General features: G+C 40.4%; 1 protein-coding gene across 4 annotated transcripts in view; it reads right to left on the reverse strand.

Annotated features, from left to right (window-relative positions):
• FARP2 (FERM, ARH/RhoGEF and pleckstrin domain protein 2) overlaps positions 1-22087 on the reverse strand; it is an 82252-nt gene that overhangs the window by 43476 nt on the left and 16689 nt on the right. For all 4 annotated transcript variants that reach the window (XM_074878094.1, XM_074878096.1, XM_074878095.1 and 1 more), the window contains 5 exons: positions 15129-15233; positions 13712-13754; positions 9074-9152; positions 7183-7280; positions 5197-5311 (listed from right to left, as the gene is read on the reverse strand). In XM_074878094.1, coding sequence (XP_074734195.1) covers positions 5197-5311; positions 7183-7280; positions 9074-9152; positions 13712-13754; positions 15129-15233 — 440 coding nt within the window. The remainder of the gene's footprint in view (positions 1-5196; positions 5312-7182; positions 7281-9073; positions 9153-13711; positions 13755-15128; positions 15234-22087) is intronic.

Genomic DNA, 22087 nt, shown 5'->3' on the forward strand with positions numbered 1-22087 from the left:
TGGAAGTTGTTAGAAGAAACAATGCTGCTTTGATTCTTAGGAAAATGCTCCTTAGACTAAAACACACGCATACACAAAAATGCACTGAGAAAGTCAGTCTGAACGCACATACATTTGATGACAGGATTTCAACAGTATTCTATTGCCTTATTCATTCTGGAGGGGAAAAAATAATCTAAAACACTACAACAGGAAATCCAAAGTTTATTTTGCCAGCTGAAGCAAGCTGGGATTCAGCGAAGTTCCTAACCTCACAAGTTCAGTCCATGTTCCATCAGTATTATATGACTGTGTATGTATAAAGGGATCGTAAAGAACAAATACAGAGGAAAAAAAATCTGGTTTCAAATGGAAAAAAACCTGCCAAACTACATGGAGTCTTGTAGTTGCATTTCTACCAGTGTTACCACCACATGTACTAGTTATGTCTAAGAGCTTAAACTGGTAAAGCAGATTTCTCTTCCCTGTACTGAAAGGAGTAATGCTGGCATAAGTGTTTTTATACTGGCTTTAAGTGTTACCAGCATTTCTTCCACAGATTCCTTAACTGCATCAAAACAGCTGAAGTACCATGGTTCGTGTTTATTAAACACTACAAGACAAAAAAGGTAGACCATAAATATTTAATTTTGGCCATAGTTTCCTAAGTTACACTCTGAGAGCACTGTGTGTAACTCCCACCCACACTATTTCTTCTGAACAGAGTGACATTAAGAATGAAAGTGGTGCTTTGTCTTTTTAAAGAGGATGCTAAGGTTGCCAGAGGTTGAGAAGGGGGGTTTGGAAAGGAAGGGAAACAAAAATTAGAATAAAATGGCAACTAGAAAATTGGAGCTATGTAGTACTAAAAATTCTTCATAAACAGTTCAGTGTAACTAATGCAGAACCACTGACTGTTATTTTATGTTCCATCAGATATGATCCAAAGCACAGCACATCTCAGAAAGCACAAAAAAACCATAATAATTTTAAGAGTGTTCTCATGCACACAACTTGTCTGTACCTACCAAAGAAGGAAGAGCCTTGAGTGGGGAAAGCCGGGAGCAATGCCGGGCAGCGCCACAAACAGTTACAAATGAGAAGCAGTTTCTGAGTAATTACCCTCAGATGTTTGCTGCAGACTAAGCTGCACAGACCAGCCTGAAAACAATCTGGTCTAATTTTGTTCATCCATTAAGCAGATAAATCTACTTAATCTTCCCCAGGTCAATGGACAACAGACTGTCTATTACAAGTATTTTCCAGCAAAAACTGCTGTCAATGCAATAGGTTTCCGTGTAAAGGTTCCTTACATACATCCACCTAGACAAATACTGGTATGTGATACAATATTCTCATGGCAATCGAGATTTATTCAAAATAAATTTATTCAAAATAAATGCTGTTAAATGTTAGGTGAGCATTTAAATTCACAGAGCATTTAAAACCAGTGTTATATAGATAGTTTTAAAGATAAAGCATCAAAACACTTCATGCGTGGAAATTGTTTAGCCTATGTAGCAACCTAAAGTTACAGTTTTTCTAATTCACAAACAATTTAAAGAATTTGAATCATGGACTAGGCTAACAATTTGTAAAAGGACATGAAGGATAATAGTGAAGGTAAATATAAATCTATCAAATCTTCTATTTCTTTCCTGATTTAGGCATGTACACACAAACAAAAAAAACCCCACAGCCACCTGAACACAAACAAATTATGTTATGTTTAATTCTGGACTAAGGCACCCCGCAGCAAGTATTCTACTCACACTACTTGCAGGAAGGCAGTAAACATTGCATCCTGAGTGTCTGGGCTGCCAGGATTTAACTGCACCACCACCAATACACCATCTTCAAAATATAAACTTTTTTTTAAATAAACTATGTAAATAAGTAAAGTTAATTCAGGCTCTTGCTGAAGCAACTAAGTAATGTGCTATACCAAAAATATAACTCATCCTGTTTACTGTTACCATGTTTGCAAAGTTAAATATAAAAAACATATTTCTGTATTTGTGAAAGTAAAATAAAGGATATTTAACAAAAAATAAGCTTTCAATTCCGATCTTTCTGAACACAACATTCTCAAACATATTGTCTCTTCTTGTGATACAGAATGGATTGGATACACAGATTCTGTTTTATTCAGCTTTATGTTCTTTTTCTACCACTTCTAGCAGCTACAGTGAAGCAATTAAAAAAAAAAAAATCAAACCACAACTTTCTAATGTGAAGAGACACTCCATAGCGCCATCCCAAGGAGACTGAGCACCCTCTGCAAAGGCACGCGTGTCCTCCCGCTCCCTGGGAAGGCAGCTGCTGCAGCTCCAGCCCAAGAAAGCCAAACCAGTGCTCCCAGCTTGATACGACACAGAAACCCCCTGTAAACTGGTGTATAAGTAAGTGTGTTCAAGGCAAAGCAAGGGCTGCAAAGAAGGAAAACTGAAGCAGAAAGAAGATGATGGAGTAGCGATCTGGAGATGAGCCATCCTGCCAGAAATGGGGTTTCTTCTCCTGGACACTGTTTATATGAAAAGCCTTTGTCAAAAGCAACCATCAGTGGGAGAAAATATCAATCTGCTGAACTGACGGAAATAAAAAATGAAAATAAACCACAAAAATATGACAGACAAGAATTACGAGAGAAGTATTTTGTCCGTTTAACCACACTGCACATCGCCAGGAAGGAGACGAACACCCAAGGTCCACGCTCCCACTTGCTCTTTGGAACAGAAACGAGGAAAAATGTGTCTAAACTCTGAGGAAACATGGGACCTTCACAACTCCTACTAAAAATGGAAAAGGTTGGCCAATACTGCCTGGGCAAGGGAAGAGAGAAGAGACGTGTAAGGAAGTCATAGCTATTTTTAGGATTGCAGTGCTTCCAAAATTACATCTCTAACAAAAATTTTTCCAAAGGCACAGGGGGATTTAAAACATGCATCCAAGGTACCCAGGTATCGCTAACATTCAACTGTAACCTTTTCTAACCACATGCCTCAGCTTTTAATCTTACTGTCATTTGAATGTACACTTCTAAAACACTGCTTTAAAATAAGATTTGCAATCATTTTAATAATATGGTGTATTAGACGCAATTCTCATTGAACTAATGAAAATTACACTTATGAAGCAAGGAATCTTTTCCTGTTAATCTTCCTCTGGCTTCTTCCTGACAGGCAAAAATACAAACTTTCCTTACTATAAAGAATGACTAGAAGTAACTTGTTTGAAAAAAAAGCTCAAACCTAATTGATAACATTACCAGTCCCTGATTGACTCAGAAGACAGTCACCATCTTTACATGAAGAAAAGTAAACCAAGAAAATTCATCACAAACAGAAGCAACTCAATTGGATCCAGGCACATGATTAACAAAGGGGTATTCTGTGCACAGTCTGGATGCACTTATCCCAGAACTACAAAAAACACATATTTCATCTCAAATTTGAAAGCCATCAGCCTATACTGTATGATGTGATCAAAACCTTTCATGAAACCATTTGTACCTTTAGACTCCACAGCATCTTGCAGCACTAAGTTTCACAATATTGTTACGAGCTGTATGAAAAGGATGTTCCTCCTTTTAGTTTAACTTGCTTTGAAGTTACTGCCTAATTGTTTCGGCACTTCTCTTTTGATATGAGAAAAATAATGAAATATTTCTGTGCAATTAATGGTTTCCCTCGCCCAGCTACCTTCTCCCAAGGTGAAGAATCGCAGCATACATTGTAATTTACTTCAAAATTATTTCAAAACAACATTTAGTTTGTTCCTTCATTGCTTCTACATGCACCTCAGAGGTTCAAAAGCAGAAAAAAAAGTAACAAACACCTAATTTCATTAAGAATCAACAAAGCTGAAATTCCGTCAGTACTGATAATTTCAGTACAACTGAAAATAAGTGATCATAAAAAGCAAATAGTTAAGTACTGAAATTCTCAGGAACTGATTTTCTAATAATACAGAATGCGTCTTAGCCTTAAACACAGATGCTGCCCTGAAAAAAATCTCCCTGTTCTGTCTTGAAAGTCAGTCAGCAACGATTTCTGAGTTTACCCACACAGAGCAAAAGGACAGTTTAAATTCCTAATGTAGTATTTGGATTATAACACATAGCCATGCACAATAAACCACGCATGTGGATATTCACCACTAATAAAAGCACTTCAAATTGCTAAAGTCTAATACACAAGGTCTCAAAAAGTACAGAAAAGAAAGACCTATCAGGTTAAATGAAACCTTTATCACCATTTTATCCAACACCTTCTCTTGATTTAACCTGCTGACTCTGGGAACTGCCCAGGTGAGGTTAGGACCATTATGGCAGGTAATAGTTGGAAATTTCTCAGTGCTATTAACCTTGTGTGCCTAAAAGCGTAAAAGAACAAAGCCATGGCAAATATAGATCATGGGAAATGCCAACCCTGATCTTCGGAGCAGTATTCTGGTCACAACAGAGCCTCCCTGTTGGTTGACTTCCCTTTCATAAGCACCATGCTGACTGTCTGCTCCAAATCTTATTATCATACACTGCACGCACAGGACAGATCTTCACATTTTAAGACTAGCCAGATTAGAGCAGAAAACACACGACCTTACTGTACACTGAACGCACATGATGGGTGAAATGAGCATTTCAAATAATAAAGCATTTGTTTCTGCAGTTCCTGACAGTGTATTGGAGTTAATTTTATATTTGTGGCAAATAGTGTCTTTTTCCCTAATAAACCTTACTTATTTCAAAAATACGCCAGCTGTGAGATAACGTATTGTATAAATTCTGATGCAAGTTATTTCTCCTCCACTCCCTCCATCCTTCTCCATCTCCTTTATGTTTAATGAGTACAGAACTGGTACAATGCAATCGATTTCTAATTACTTAGACAAAAGCAAGACCTATGCATTTGACAGCAAGCTGAACTTAAACTTTGTAGACTGGACATTCCGAAGAATGATTTTGCCTAAAACTACAAGCTCATGATACCTTTCTTTGGTACGTTATTAAAGGTACACTGAAAAATTACTTGAGAAAAACTACTGCCCAACAACTCTGTCCTAACTATGTATCTATTGCTACATTAGACTTTTCTTGTTAGATGTAAATGGTGTTTGACTTACACAATGTTAACATCATGCTATGGCAGAGCATGCTTGGCCTCCACCCAGTGAGGCTACCTGCTCCCCAGGAGTATACATTAATCCTCAACTTACACATGCTTCCTGTGGAACTCCAGAATCTTTCCTTCAATTCTTTCCTGGTTTGGCAAATACTGGTTTGTTTTAAGGTGTTCTCGATCCTCTGATTCATCAAAATCCCCTATTTCAGCTATTACAGAAAACAAAACGTTAGAATAAGAAAAAGCAATGGAAAAGGAACAATGACAGAAAATACTTGGTAAGAAATTAGAGACCCCAAGAGCCAGAACATATTTTCCTTGAAGCTCTTCAAATCTGTGCATTACGCTTTGTATCCAGCTTCATTTTACAGAAAACTCACATTTATCCCAAGCAGACTTCCCAGGGATTATAGGAGTATTTAAACATTGTTTGGAAAATTTAGACTTCTTTATGGTCAAAGATGTGAGGCTTGTAGAAGACCCGTAAAGCAGTCTAAACACTTCTTCCTTACACATACCTCATACGAAACCAGGATATTTCAATTTAATTTTTCTAAATACATGTAAAATAGTTATGGACAAGCCTACTTGGGAAGAAGTCAAATTAAATTTTAGGAATTGTCCAAAAATAAACACACAGCAAAAAGAGAAAGCAATGTTATGTGACTATAAACCCCCACACCACCTACATTTGGTCCCCCCTTCACATATCCACGTCTTTCAGAAATGATGTTGTGGATTAGGAAGAAATTTAGAGAAGAAAAAAGCATGAATCAAAAGTGCAGAACAGCTTCTGTCTGGTAAGACTTGAAATGACCAGAAGCCTTTGGCTTGGAGAAAAAAAAAAAGCATGAGGCAGGCAGAACATATGGAAGATGTATAGAAAAATTACAAACTGACAAATACATTTTTAAAAAGTTATTTACTTTTTCTGATAATAAAATATGAAGTTGCAATATTAAATTAAAATGTAAAAGTTTAAAGAAAGACAAAAAGATACATGTTATCCTACAAACCTCCCAAATACTAAGCTGTGAAGCTCATTTTCATGGAAGGATTCCAAAAATATAAGCAAATTCAAAAATTAGAGAAATACATGGAAGCAAAGTTCATCAAGCACAACTAAACAAAGAGATGCAGAGTCAATCTTTGACTTAGGCCACATGCAGAGATTACTGGATGGATGGATGGATAGGTGCAAAGCTATTATTGTGTCACTTGCTGATGGCACACACACAAGATAGATTTGCTCTTCCAATTAAATCACCATAACTAATATGATTATAATTGTATTGTCATATTACAATGCACAATTCTATAACTCATAACTATTTAGCAGTGTACAACGTGAAGAGGTATCATTTAACAGCTTTTGTTCCAAGCAGCAGAGGCACACAAACCCATTCTGCAGCTCAGCTTACAGATTTGTAAACACTATCATTTGGCTGCTGCTCGAGCTGATTTGGTGTCTGAACCCATTTAAGGTTTTCAACTTGCTCATCTTAAGGGCGTGTTTTCAGGTCTTTGGGCGCATACAGACTGAGCGAGCAGCAACACAGAGAGCTTCCAAATCAATCGCTTCCCGTTTCCATTTGCACATCCAGCAAGGAGGAAAGCTGCTTGACAACCATACTGTTGATCTTGTTCTGGCACATTTCTAGTTTTATTTTAGCTCTGTCTCTTGATGTTTATCTCCCCCCGCCCCCAGCCACAGGGAAATTGAGAAACGAAGCCAAGGAAGCACAGAGGCAGATGGGAGCAGCTGTCTGGAAGATGAGGATTCCATCCTCATCTAGTGACCCGGTTTGCATAGCCAGGGAACACAGACAACACGCAAGGGGTTTGGTTTTGTACAGTGTCCACAAAGACAAAGCTATCTTGTAGATAAGTACCAGCCATTCCTCACCACAGCTAGCCCTGATGATAATCCCAGTGTTCAAAATCAATGGGTTTACTGCGTGTCGAGAAGGAAATACTGCGAGACAGAAAATGCTTTTAGTTACCAAAAGCTTCTGTACGCTATTTAACTCAGGTTAGCAATAGCAACATCACCCGATATCACCACAGTCGGGATACTCACATTGCAGGAGGTGAGAGACCAGAAGAGCGGCCGTATTGTCGCTGCAGGTCAGTCGTTCCTCTGCCAAGTCCCTCTTGATTTGCAATGCAAACAGGTACCTGAGAGAGTTACAAGGACCAGAGTTACAAGTACCACCTCGACACATGAAAGAATGATAAAATGACTGAGCAGTACTTTATAAAACCAGTAACTCCTAATTCTTCCTCGCTCCAAAATCAAGATAATATAGGAGCCTTGCTACCAAGGACAGTCAAATCAAACCAAACAATCCATGGCAATTTATCAGCATAAACACACACACAGGGACAAGGAAGCAGAAGGAAAACCATGCTTTTAACAAGTTTCATTTGTGAAGTAGCAGCAGCTGTAATTTTTAGCTGAAAAGAAACTTAATACTTCAAGTAACTTTATCTATGAGAACAAAGATGAGAGAACATCACTGATAATGAGTGTTCCTGCTAGCACTCAATTTACTCAGTAGTTGTATTTTCCAGGACTACAATGTTAGCAGCCTACAAAGACAGTAAGAAATTAAATTTCCTTTTCTCATACTGCTATACTCATTTAACTAAATAACTGCCCTATCAGCTGTTAAAGCAGAATGGATTTCTGTTTAACAGTTTTGCATAAGTAACAAGCTGCCTGCAAAACATACAAGGATAGAAGAAAAACGTGGCAGCCTTGAAAGCGTGCTGATAAGGACCGACTTAGCAACCTAAAACAATTCTAATATATTTTTATGAATTTAATGCTGACAAGTCTTTTGTGCTTTTCTCTTTACTTGAAAGAAGGTGCAATACAGACTCCAGTAAATTGGCAAGGATTCATTACCATCAACCTTTGAACTGACAGACTGATCAACATTCTTTAATGAATTACTCCCTGAAAGAGAGCAGTAATTTTTTCTAAAAGAAGAATTAAATACTATGTAACGCATTCTTGAGCAAAGACTTCTATAAAGTATGCTGTTTTCTGTGTATCTGACTGAGATATCTTGGTTTCTTCAACAGACTCACAATAAGGCATACATATTGTTAACAGCATTATGAAATACCTAGATACTAAGCACAGACCAGAATTCCACAATACATAATCCATAAATAGACAAAAATACAGTTCCTGCTCCATAAAGTTGTATTTCTAACGAAACTCCTACAAGAAACAGCAATTAACATAAGAAATTGGGGAGAAAATAAAATATTTAGATAGTATTTATCATTACAAGAGACAATCGCATCACAGCAGCTGTCATGCTGGTTTGCTCTAAAATAAGTCTGAGGGATAATAAGGAACCTCTGCAGATCTCTAAAAGGAATTTCAATTAAAAGTAGTAAAACTGGGAAAATCACTAAATGAGCTCTTTAAACACTAAAATCCTGGGTTAAGTCCTTGTTAGAGGCACAGACTTCAAACCATGTTCCCAGGTATTAGCAAGAGGACAGGTCTGCTTAATTTACCAAAGATCAATTAGCATTCGGCAAAGGCAACCCATGATGAGCATTGGTGAAAAACATGAACAGAAAAGCATGTTTGCTCGTTGTACAATATTTAAAGTGTGGGCTTTGAAGTTTAAATGATAAATCACTTATTAAAGTATGTAGTGATTATTTTATACAGGTATTGTTTATAAATTTTAGTATTTCCTCTATGCCCTATCTCTTTTGACAACCTGATGATCGACAAGCCCTAACCTGCACTGTTTTCTCCTTTGAAAAATATTTTTTCTGATAACATTCATCTGCCGACACGTGTCTGCTAAAACCGTGACGCTAACAACAAGTGCTCTTTTGCTCATAAGTTTTGTTTGGAAGCAGATGCAACGTCCTCCTACTCTTGCCTTCCTCTTATTTCAGTAGGTAATGCAAAACAAATTTTCCAAAAAATACTTTACCTAGTATATTCCTCTTGCAACTGACCCGGGTCTGGAGGGAAAAACTTTACAGCTAGACGAAGCATTGTAGTCTTTGGTCCTATAAGAAAAGTTAGTCATTTCACAAAACAACTCTTGTTCTTCATAAGTACATGACACATATTATGTGTTCCAGCATGCAGAGAACTATAACGCACAAGAAGCCTGGCCAGCTTTCAGCTTGCCAGCTAATTATAGTGGGCCTATAGGGTATAGATCATCCCTGCCAAGGGAGATCCAGAAGATAGCTTTCAGAGGAACTATCCATACTACTTCCAAGGCAAGTCGGCCGTCTCAATGCTGTAAAAATAGTTTTGTGCAACATAAAAGCTATAATACCCCAAAGCACTACTTGGCTGCATACGAAAGCATTGCAGATGACCCAGTGAGAGGTTCCCAGAAGGGGAGGAGGATGGAGACACATCCCACAGGCTCTTCCAACACCAACTGCCACCATTAGAGTTGTCAATGAACTGAATTCATGAGCCTGGCCAGACCCAGCTGGCTTCCCACAGAGATAAAAGTGCATTTGCAGCCTGCTCCCAGCATGCCCATTAATATCCATTTCTTCCCATTTTTAACACTGTTCTTCCCAATCTTGACAACAGGGTGAAAACTAAAGTAACATTGAAATCTAAACAGAATCCTAAGTAACTATTTGGAATAGTCCCTAATGCTCTGTGTAACATTTTACAACAAGAACACCCAATTGTGACTGGACCCTATTAACAGTTTCAGTGTCACGACTCAGCCTACTGAACCAACTGACTCGATGATGGTTTTGGAGGAATTGCTGACCACGCCACAACTGGGCACCGCTGTTCTGCTGCTGCTTTTCCTGTCTTCAAGCAGGAAAGGCTGCGTATTTTGCAGGCAGTCAGAGCACTAGCCAACCTTTCCTTACAGAAGCCTACTGAGCATCACCTCACATTTGCAGGTGTCGCCCGGAGAAGCGAAGCCCCGCTCACCCGCCGCAGCTCCCCTGACAGCACCTTCGCTCAGCTGCGACAGACCGAGACCTGTCCCCAGGGTGCACCTTCCCTGGGGAGCGAGGCCTCGAGCATGCGGAACTGGGGGAAGGCAGGACAAACCAAGGAAAGATGGATCCCCTCTAAAAGGCAGAGAAAGACCCAGGAAGGGAAAAACCGCAACCCCTCCTCTTGCTAGACTCTCCCCTGGGCACTACAGGCAGGATATCCACATGTTTCATGACCCGACTGATCTTCAGCCAGCCCTGCTTACGTGTGACCTCCAGAGGTGCCTTCCAGCCCCATCCACGCCGGGACTCTGCGTGCCACTGACATTTCAAAGCAAGCTTGGCCAAATAAAATTTAAAAAAATAATCAAATTTGTTTGAGCATGTTGGTAGGCACAATCCAGCCTGCTTTAATTTATTTTAAGCACCTACATCTCCTAAAGCTTGATGAAATCAAATTTAACCCCATCAATCCAAAGTACACTAATTTCTCTGTCTGGAATACCTGATTCACATACACCAAATGTTCCTCCACTCACCCTCTCATTTGCTAACAGGGAAATAACAAACTTTGCTTTCTGCCAAGCAGCTGAGAGAACTAACTCTCAAACTATCACAGCTGTCAAAGGGGCAGGTCCCAAACTCCAGTCTCATAATTACCAAAGTTCTGGTGAACAAAATAACTAAAATCTGCATCCTCATCACAGTGCACCACTTACATCAAGTGACAGTAAATATTAAAAATTAAAAACATAATACTGCATATTTGCTTCTGTAGCACAACTCCTTTCTGGTTTTTTTTTTTTTTCTTCTTCTTCTTAATCTTGCCTTTTCTCTATAAAAAAGCCCCATTCTAATTAGGAAAAGAAACACCAGGCCAGTCTTAACCAAGATGCAGAATTTAAGAAGACAAATCTGAGCAAAACCAAGAACAACAACAACAAAAAAGTCAGGAAAAATTACCCATGCAGGTACCATGAACACAACACTATAGAAAACTGGCAACACCTCAGAGAAGGTACCCAAATGCCAGGCTGATGCTGCACGCCTGTTGGGAAGTCGAAAATTTGGATCTAAGCTCTTTGCCTTCTGGAGTGGTTTGGTAGTAAAACTGACTGGATTCATTTGAAATTAATCAAAAATTAAATCCTTATCATACAACACAAAGTTCTATGTATCTCAGAATAAGCCATTAGCCAAGACTAATTTGAAGTGAATGTTAATAATCTAGATCTTTTGGTTTTAGAAAGCACATCACACAGCAATCACCATCAACATTAAACTAAGAGGTTTGAGCTGTATTACCTTAAAGCCCATGATAACATCTAACATTCCCCTACTGCTGGACTAAAAGGTACAAGGTTAACTCCAAAATCATTAAATTCTAAAAAAATCAAACCAACCAAACAAAAAACGCAACCCCAAAAAACCAAAGAACCACCTCAACGAAACTTCTTAAAGGAGAATATAGGAAAAGCTCATCCATCCATGCCGAGTTCAGGCATTTCTTAACAGTATGAGAAAACTCACCAGATCTCATTCTTACAGAGTTTTGCTTTCCCTTGGGAAACACCCAGCAGCCACACGCAGAAGGGAGCAGAGTGCCTCTGTGGCACTGCTGCCAGGCCAGCCCGCACCCAGGCAGCCCAGAGAGAGGGGCACCAGGGAAGGGCAGCCCCAGCGCGGCCAGGGAGCGTTACAGCTGAAGCCAGGACAGATGTGGCTAGCCTTACACAGCTGTATTGTCAGATGTAAATGTCCTCCCGTTATTGCAGCTTACTTAATCCCTTACTTCTGACGTGTCCACACCATCAGGTAGTTAAATTAATTCTCCTCTTAAGGCTTTGTATTCAGCAGTACTGTCAAAGGAGTTTTTAGGAAGATGCTCCTGTGTAAATCATATGTCAGCTACCAGATTCAATGAAAAAACAGCTTAAATTACTATACATACAATTAATGTTGTAATTGTAAACACTTTCAAGACTTTCTACAGTCATATCTCATTTCAGTTTTAAAAACAGCAGAACACCAGGAAGGGATTCAACTAGCATAAAAAGAAAAAAAAAAAAAAAAGAGCTCTCACCCAAGCTATCAAAACTTCACAACTTGAAAATTGATTTCAGAACTTGAACACATACCAGACACCATGGCTGGTGTCTCCTACAGATTAAGGTTTAAAAAATTTTAAAAGAAAACTTCCAGTGTCACTCACAACGTAACATGGACAGTAGACCCCTAAGCAGCAGGGCAGCCATAAATTTTAGCACATCCCCATGGTTTTAGACCATTTTAGAACAACATATGTACCTTCAGGGAACACACGGCCATCAGCCTATGGTCTAAGGCCAAGTTTCCCCAATTTATATGGTATAAAAGATGCTACAGAAGGAGTAACCAAGCAGCACTGCAGACCTGTGGTCCACTGGATCTTTTGGCTAAGACATAATTCCTCCCAGCCAGGAGCACCGGAAAAACAAGACAAGCCTAACTGCATGCAGTATATAAAAAGATGGCACTCCAACAATGGGGGGGGAGGCAGTGGCAGCAATCGAGTGTGAAAGTATTATATAACGTCCTAAGGAAGCCTTCTTTTATAGCTGTCTGGTTCTTCTGCTTAAACAACGTCAGTAAAAGTTAAAACCATGGCCTTAAAGTTAAAAAAAAAAATCTACCTAGAAGTGGTGATTCTTGTTTTCTGGCAATCAGTTTTAGGCAGAAGAGTAACTAAAAACTACTTCCCAGTACTCATTTTCAACATTTTTCAATTAAGATTTTGAAAGGAATAGGAATCCACCACACCCTCCTGATCTTGTTCTTCCACAAAGCCTTTACAATCAGAAACAGAAAACAAACATACAGTTTAACCCCATTGAAAAGGAAAAAAAAAAATTGATCTAATCTTTCAACAGCAGAAGACCTGTGTTCTTCAATTATTTGTAGCCTTTATAGTGCATCTCACATTATTTTTTAGAGTAGCATAAAGCAAAGATAGCATCACTATTGCAATATCCTCCTGGCCAAAGAGCAGAAACAAATTTCACAACCGAAGCAGAGAGCACTCTGAAGCTGCAGCCACCCACTGGCTGGGAGGTCCCTACCTCTCTCTCTTAGCAAAGCTGCTCCTGAGCACGTTGAGAAAGTTGTTGAGAATAAGACGGGAATACCCATCCTGCTGAATCTCCCTGCGTGGCAGCAAGCTCTGAGTGCAGCTTTTTGCAGACCTTCCGAAAGGTGCATCAGCACTCAGACAGGATCTCATGACTGCAGGTGCTACCTCCTCCCACCCAATGGGGGCAATAAGCCAGAATATTCCTTTTCCTTTGCACCATAAACCAACACAACTTACGAAAGCTCACAAACAGCAAATGTCATGTTTCACTTATATGTAACACCAGCTGACCCAATCTATCTAGATACTCATCAAAGAGAAAGACTCATACCTTGAGTAAGTTTCCATTCCACCCACCCCATACTACATATTAAAAACGTCAAGTTTGCATGCCCGAACAGGAACCACTATCACCCCCCTACACCAAGTACAATTTTCAGGGAAGCATAACCAGTAAATCAAGTAGTAATTGTGAAAGCAACCCACATAAAGCAGATGCAAATTAAGGAAAACTTCCTTTTTTAAAACTACTTACTCCGTACTTGTTTAATAACAGGTTTCATAGGTTCCAGCCAAATCTGAAATTAAGGAAAAAAAAATTTACAAACTGACATTCATATTTGAATACAGTATGAAAATATCAACAGTAAATTCAAATAAAGCAGTAATTTATGAGTATGCATTTCTTCCTCACTGCAGTAATTCCTTTGCTTTAAAAAAAGTGTACTTATCTATTTGAATTGACACTTATCATGCATCAATAGAAAGACCACTGATCCATGGTTAATGCTCATCTGCACAGAAGAGGAGCCAAGTCAGCAAAAGCACAGCACCACTGGCAAGAAGACAGAACTCATGCCAAAACACACGCCTGTAGACAGGACCCAGGCTACAGAATTACAGGAGGTCTGGAGAACATGACAAGGTCCAACTTTTTCCCCTTCCATACTTTGTCCATCTCTCTACCTACTCAATTTTAACTTAATATTAATTTCCCACAAATTTTTCTCTTTTGACAGGTACATTTTTAAAGAAAGATTGTTGTTGTTTTAGTAAAAGCAGCATCCGTAAAACTAATGCAAAGTATTCTGGAAGCTTAACTTTTTGTCAGGTGTTTTGGTTTTTTTTTTTTCCTCCCCCAAATTGTAACAAGACAATTATGTTTGGATCTTACTAGTTACTTCTCTGTCTGAGAGAGAGCCAAGGATTTCAAGAACCTTACTAGATTCAGAAACACTTTGGGTTGTTTGTGGAAGAAATGGAAACTAAACCAGCTTTATTGTATTTCCTTGGCTCAAGAGCAGCATGATTAGTGCCACTAGCATTCTCAGTCATATTTGTTGTGTGCATCCTAAAACTAGAAAAAGTCATAGAAAAAAATAATGAAGACAGTTTTGGGAACATTTTTCTAATTTAGAAGCCACACTGTCCTCTTTGCAAGACACAGTGACTAGGAGCCTTACAGAGGGTCAGTATTTACCTACAGCAATGAGTTTAAAAGCTTGCAGGTCTCTATATCTGCTGAGGTTTACATTTATTAGAGATGTCCATAATGACTCTTCAGGGAAATTAACTGAAGACTGAATTAACTGAAGATAAATATGAACACTAGCAAAATTACACCTTGTAATATGATTTTATAAGAGCTCCACAGACTACACTTTGAGTTGATGTTTCCCCTTTCAGAGGGAAGGCGGATTTTATTTACATCCCTGAAAGCAGGAACATCAGCAACTATTTAACTGCTTTATATGTTTTTTGAGATTTAACAAGAAGTACAATCTGATTTCTTCCCTCTATTAGCTGTCGTTCTGGTGAGCAAAGCAGATTTACAAGAATCAAAGAGATAATCCTACAGAGGACTCCAGCAGACTTTGAAACTTTTGACATTCAAGCAACTGCATTCACCCAACCTTTTTCTTATACCAAATTCGTCAGGGAACTGTACATACCCAATATGACTGGATGTTCTGGAACTCAATGCCAAAGTAGTCTGATTCAATCAAATTCAGATGCTTGTAAACTTCTGTCAATAATGTCTGGCCATAATATTTTGACTAAGATAAAAAAAAAAGAAATACAGTGAGATTAATCTGAATAAGTTTACAGCAAATTAGAAAAAAAATTATGGCATCTTTAGAAACTGTAGAAAAATATCTCAAAGATTTCTCATGTTATTCTTGTCACGGTAACATGCAAACATCCAATATACAGGCACAGCTCCACACAAACAACTTTTACAGAACCAGAGGAACTCAAGATGGAAGGGGACATTGGAGGTCATCTGCATCCAACCTCCTGCTCAAAGCAGGGTCAGCTATGAGACCAGACTACATCAGCTGCAGACCATTTGCAGATCCTTCAGTAAACCAATACCATTTGTTTGTGTAGCTGGATTGTGTGACTCTCCCCCAGCTGCAGTGGACTGAAGCAGGGACTGCCAAAACCCTGCTCAGATCACAGAATCATCTCTGCTGGAAAAGACCTTGAAGCTCCTCCAGCCCAACCATGAACCTCACACTGACCGTTCCCAACTCCACCAGATCCCTCAGCGCTGGGTCAGCCCGACTCTTCAACCCCTCCAGGGATGGGGACTCCCCCCCCGCCCTGGGCAGCCCATTCCAACGCCCAACAACCCCTTCTGCAAAGAAATACTTCCTAAGAGCCAATCTAAAATGCAGCCTAAACGTCTAAGATGCATACCCCCTCACTCGTACCAACACCACGGACCGTACGGCCACACACAACTTGCACACTAGTAACATATGCAGACGCTCTAAGCGAGTCCAAGACAGCCGAGACAACCAGAATTTACCCCTGCCCTAGGAAGTGCCAGCCATCCCCGCAGGAAAGCAAGAGCTGCACCAGCAGGACTTCGTGGGGCCGGGCTGGCCGCTGCCAGGGATCACGCTGACTGACCGGAGGCTGCTCATCAGAGCACATGCGAGGCCTTTGCTAAGAGAATTAGAACTCGTCTTCTACAAAGGAACATCTTCGAAAAACCGTAACCCTAATGTTTTCTAAGTGTTCAAGAAAACCCGAGGTGATAGATTAACAGATAAACAAGAAGGCTGTAGCTCCCTGCCAAAGAAACCAGTGGGAACCCAAACACCCCCTCTCACACCACACCTTCACTTGCAGGGAATCCCTCCCTAAGAAACCCACTCACTAGCCCTTTCCACAGTCAAGTTAGGTGCAAAGCCACAGAACAGAGATCAGCACAAAGCTGCTACAGTAACACAGGAGAAAATGGGGAACTTTCACATCACACCCACAACTACGCTTGGATCTGCTTATTAAAACATACAAGCTTGCCGTCAGCATCTATTATTGCATGACTGTAGCAGCCACCACAAGAAAAACAGCATTTGTGAATCCACACATCAGTCCATCTGGATTACACAGAAGAGAATCCAAAGGGCTTTCACATCCCTCAGTACCTGTTCCAGCAACACACAAAAGCTAGCAGGATGCAGTGGGAGGTACCATGGCAACTGACATCCATGTTCTACCTTGGACCATGGAGGAATAATCCTGTAACTGTGGCAACAGGGTCTGGCATCACTCTGGCCAGCCAGGTCATCCAGCAGAACACACCTCGGGCATTCATGCCACCAAGGTCTTGTTTATTTGGAAAAGCCAGAGTGCCAGAAGACTATGACTTTCCCATCATAGCAGGCACACAGTTCTGTATTTGACTCTTCAAACTCAGAATGATGTATCTCTTAAAAGTATTAGGTGTTATAGTAAATTAGTAATAGAATAATTTAATAAAATGTGCAAATGAAAATATCTAACAGAAAGAATGGGCCACTTGAGGTTAAAATAAAGAGGGTTTTAAAAAGCAAAAAGATGGTGAAAGTTGGGGTTTCATGTTACCGAGATGCATAAAAATTCAACAGTAATTGCTTCTTACGAGACAAAGATTAACTGATGATGTTTTTAGAAAATACCTCTGTACCACTTTAAAAACAAAAAAAACCCAAACAAATTTCAGTGACAAGAAATATGACAGCTCTGCAGTACTGCAAATCTGAAATAGCTTTGGTTATCGCACTGCTGTGAATGGGGCTGGCTGAATCCAACACTCTGACCAAGGAGGAAAGTACAGAAACAGCACAGAGAACAATACAAGATCGCCTCATCCTTCTCATTCATGCTGTCACAAGTCACGGTTATCTGTAAGGGCAACTATGGGTGGGAAGCATAGGTCAGGCAAATCACCTGGCACAAACACCATTCATTCAAGAAGTTTCTTGGTATCATGCTGGATCAGGCCACTGATGCTGAAACCCTCAAATAAAACTGCAAGTCAGGAGAAATGACCCAGTTCTTTACCACTTGAGTGGATACAGAAATGCCTCATTGGGAGATGACACAGTATGGTGAGAATGAACACTCTCCTCTTTTTCTGGACAAGTTTTGTGATGTATAAAATGGCATTTTCTTTGTAAGAACACAGTTGATTTTTTTTTTTTAGCCAAAATCTGTGCTTGCAGAAGACTCTGGGGGTATGGGCTTTGGTTTTTAAATGATGACAATGAAATAAGGAATGATACAGGTGATAGTAAGCCACATCTTCAGTAAATAAAATTCTTGCTCTTCTGTCTACAGGCTTGCTTCTCAGGCATGTTACAGACTGCTTGCCACAGGACACACATGCTCCTGGAGAAATGCACTCTGAAAATTAAATTTTTAACTTTCAAATGAAATACATTTCTTGCTTTGCACTTGTGAGTAAATCTTAAAATAGTAACAGAAGAAAATAAGCTTAAATATAGTAGGACCCTTTTTTTCTTTTTAAGGTACAGATACACATGCATTTATTATTATTGTATGTCTGCTCTTCACAGGCACCACAGATATGAGAAAGGAATGCTTTTTAGCCAGTGGTATTTGTGGGGATGCAGCGATACCCTGACTGACCCCGTATACTTCCATCTGCAGAGGCTGGGACACACCAGGCTGCCTTTTCATGGCCAGATCCATTAACTTCTAGAAGCCATTGACCAGGAGATGTCCTGTGACCCCAAGCCTCTGATTTCTCCTTTGTGAAACAAGCAGTAATTCTGGTTCCAACCACCTTTTGTTAGAATTCATAAACTTGGATTAACCTGTGAAAGTCCCAGTTAGACAAGTGACCAGACAGCGGTAACTGTCTGGTAAGAGTTAGACAAGTTTTACAGCCAAACTGCGTGCTGTGTTGATTAAGGAAAGTGCGTCCTGTCCCTGGCTAGTTCTATTGGCTATCAACTCTAATTTTGGGTGTCATTTACAATAACAAGTTAAGAGAAACCTCATTCTAAGCGGAGTATCATTTCATAGTACTTCCTTCAAAGTGTAAAGCAACAATAACAATGCCACGCTTTAAAACAACAGTATCAATTTAATTTCATTTTATTTTTAAATAAAATTGGTTACAAAAGCTTGAGACAGAACACAATCTTTTATTATTATGTCTCAAATGCTGTGGGAAAACTTTTGTTAGAGCTATTTAGTTCCTGAAATTGTTTGTTACATTTATAACCATCCTTTCCGAAAAGCTTCTTTAACATTTTGAAGTCGACAAAAATGGAAGTTATATAGTGGATAGCTCCATGTCATTGTTTAATCTGCATAAAAGCAGCACAAAGTAAAATTTTTTAAGTAATTACTGTAATTTTGACGTCAGGGCAAGAAGCTGCATGAATGCATTTCTGAAAGGTCCCGTTTTCAATACAAACTCACAACACAGCATACTTTCCATTCCAAACTTCTCAATTACTCTTTATATGCTGCCAAGACGACTACTGATATTACTGAATTACTGAATTATTCCACATAAAAAAGAAATAAAAAAACCCCATAGGGTAAAAAAAATTAAATAGGCAGCTAACAAAAGCATTCCCTAGTGACCCAGCTCTAACTGTCCTACAGACAATTTTAACAAGTCATCACTAGAAGACTGTTCAGTACAATAGGTTTTTTCAAATCAATTTGTATATTCAGAGGGAGCCTGAGAAGATCCCTCAGAGCTGTGCTGGCAGGGTATCCTGACGGGCAGTGATGCTACAGAGGGCCCTGCACCGGCCCTGCGTGACATTCCCTGCCCACACACAGGAGTGATGCCTTCAGACCACGCTCAGTGCTAAGCCAGCACCAGGCAGGAATAGAAATTAGTAAGAACATTTTAAGCTGAAGTTTCTTGACTGAAGGAAGCATCCGTATTTTTTACTCAGTCAGAAAAGTAAACATATTCAACATCAGCAACTTTTAGGACAGAGGAGTAAAATGTAAATTTAAAAAAGTTGGAACAACAGTTATTTTTATCATCCCAACTGTTATTTCTTACTTTCTTAAACATCACTACCTACATGGCAGATCCTCCCTCTGCCGTAACGTTTTAGCTTAGGAAGACAGAAAAACAAATTAGGAATGTATAGCCTATGATTTTCAGTAGACCATAGTTCAGTATGATCAAAACCAATTCTTCCTCAGTAACTCCCAAATGTGTCTTCCAGAACATCTTAACTTTCTGCTTCCACGTATTTTAACTTAAAACCAAAAAAAGCCCAGTATTTTCATAATGAGTAGTATTCTCATATTCCAAAATGGACAAACTGCCCTTGCTCAGACTTTCCAAAAATGAAATCCACTTTTGGCAGCAGTTAGGCTGGAGGGGGGGAAAAAAAAAAAAAATCAGTCCAAAAGCCAAGACTTTGGGAAAAAATGGAGAGTTGTAAAGCAGAAGTACAGAATGGAAACTCTTTTGCAGCCAGAGCCGGAGAAGCCACTGGTCCCCAACTTCAGCAAACACCAGCTGACCTTGGATTTTGTGTTACAGAAATCTGCAACTGTTGGGAGACTTAATCCTCCAGTAAACAGTGTAACTGCATGAGAGGAAGAAGTTTATATTTGACATCATCACTGACAAGCGGCCAACACGGAGCACCCTGCGAGCGGCCAAAGAGAAGTGCAGGCATGAAAAGTAAACTGAACTGATTTAAATAAAGACCCCTTCACCATTCACGGATTTTTTTTTTTTTTTCTTCTGTTGGTGCACTTTAGAGGTCTTCCTCATGACAAAGTGATTTCTCATCTTCTGGCAAATTAAAAAAATGACAATCGGTAACTAAACATAATAGTGACACTAGACTTGTTATTTCCTTTCCTAACCAGAAATATACAAACATTTCAGTGAGTTTATAGCTCTGTTTATCCACAGCCCTTTTGTAATCTGTTAGATCTCTGTCCAAATGCAGTGCAATACATAAAAAATGTCTTCAAAACTCCCTATTAATAACTATCATCAGTGCCACGTATAAACAAAAACAGGACTGGCAATTCCTGGCAGGAATAGCGAGAACTGTTCAAGCAGCCAGGGATCAGGTTAGGAAAGCTAAAGCCCTAACAGAATTAAATCTGGCCAGGGATGTCAAAGGCAGCAAGAAAAGCTTCTATAAGGTATGTCAGGGATACAAGGAAGACAAGGGAAAACGTGGGCCCCCTCTAGAAGGAAACAGGAGATCTGGTTACCGAGGACGTGAAGGTGGCTGAGGTACTCAGTGTCTTTTTTACCTTCGTCTTCACTGGCACGTGCTCCAGCCACACTGCCAAAGTCACAGAAGGCAAAGGCAGGGACTGGGGGAAGGAAGAACCGCCCACTGTAGGAGAAGATCAGGTTCGATACCATCTAAGGAACCTGAAGGTGCACAAGTCCATGGGACCTGATGAGATGCATCCATGGATCATGAGGGAACTGGCGGGTGAAGTGGCTAAGCCACTATCCATCATACTTGAGAAGCTGTGGCAGTCCGGTGAAGTTCCTACTGACTGGAAAGGGGAAACATTTTTAACAGGGGAAAAAAGGAACTTCAGGCCAGTTAGTCTCACCTCTGTGCCCAGCAAGATCATGGAGACGATCCTCCTGGAAACTGTGCTACAGCACATGGAAAATGAGGAGGTGATAGATGACAGCCAACACGGCTTGACTAAGGGCAAATCGTGCCTGATGAATTTGGTTACATTGTTGGTGGATAAGGGCAGAGCAACTGAAGTCATCTGCCTGGACTTGTGCAAAGCATTGACACTGTCCCTCACGACATCCTTGTCTCTAAATTGGAGACACACGGATCTGATGGATGGACCACTCGGTGGGTAAGGAATTGGCTGAATGGTCGCACTCAAAGAGCTGTGGTCAACGGCTCGATGTCCAAGTGGAGAGCAGTGACGAGGCTCAGGGGTTGATGTTGGGACCATCTTTGTGGGCGACACAGACAGCAGGATCGAGGCACCCTCAGCAAATTTGCCAACAACACCAAGCTGTGTGGTACAGTCAACACACTGGAGGGAAGGGATGTGCCATCCAGAGGGACCTGGACAGGCTGGAGAGGTGGGCCCATGAAAACCTCATGAAGGGCCCAGTGCAAGGTTCTGTACATGGGTCAGGGCAATCTGAAGCACAAATACAGGCTGGGCGAGGAGTGGATTGAAAGCAAACCTGCAGAGGACTTGGGGGTGTTGGCTGACAAGAAGATCAACGTGACCTGGCAATGTGCGCTCGCAGCCCAGAAAGCCACCCGTGTGCTGGGCTGCATCCAGAGCAGTGTGGGCAGCAGGGCGAGGGGGGGATTCTCCCCCTCTGCTCCGCTCTCATGAGACCCCCCCCCCCCCCCACAGTGCTGGGTCCAGCTCTAAGGGCACCAACATCAGAAGGACACGGACCTGTTGGCGCAAGTCCAAAGGAGGGCCACGAAGATGACTGGGGGCTGAAGCACCTCTCCTATAAAGACAGGCTGAGAGAGTTGGGGTTGTTCAGACTGGAGAAGGCTCCAGGGAGACCTTCTAGCTCCAGGGAGATCTAAAGTACCTAAAATCCAGAGAGGGACTTTTTACAACAGTGTGTAGTGCTAGAACAAGGGGTAATGGCTTT

Source organism: Strix uralensis, chromosome 9 (assembly GCF_047716275.1).
Source record: "Strix uralensis isolate ZFMK-TIS-50842 chromosome 9, bStrUra1, whole genome shotgun sequence".
Taxonomy (NCBI): domain Eukaryota; kingdom Metazoa; phylum Chordata; class Aves; order Strigiformes; family Strigidae; genus Strix; species Strix uralensis.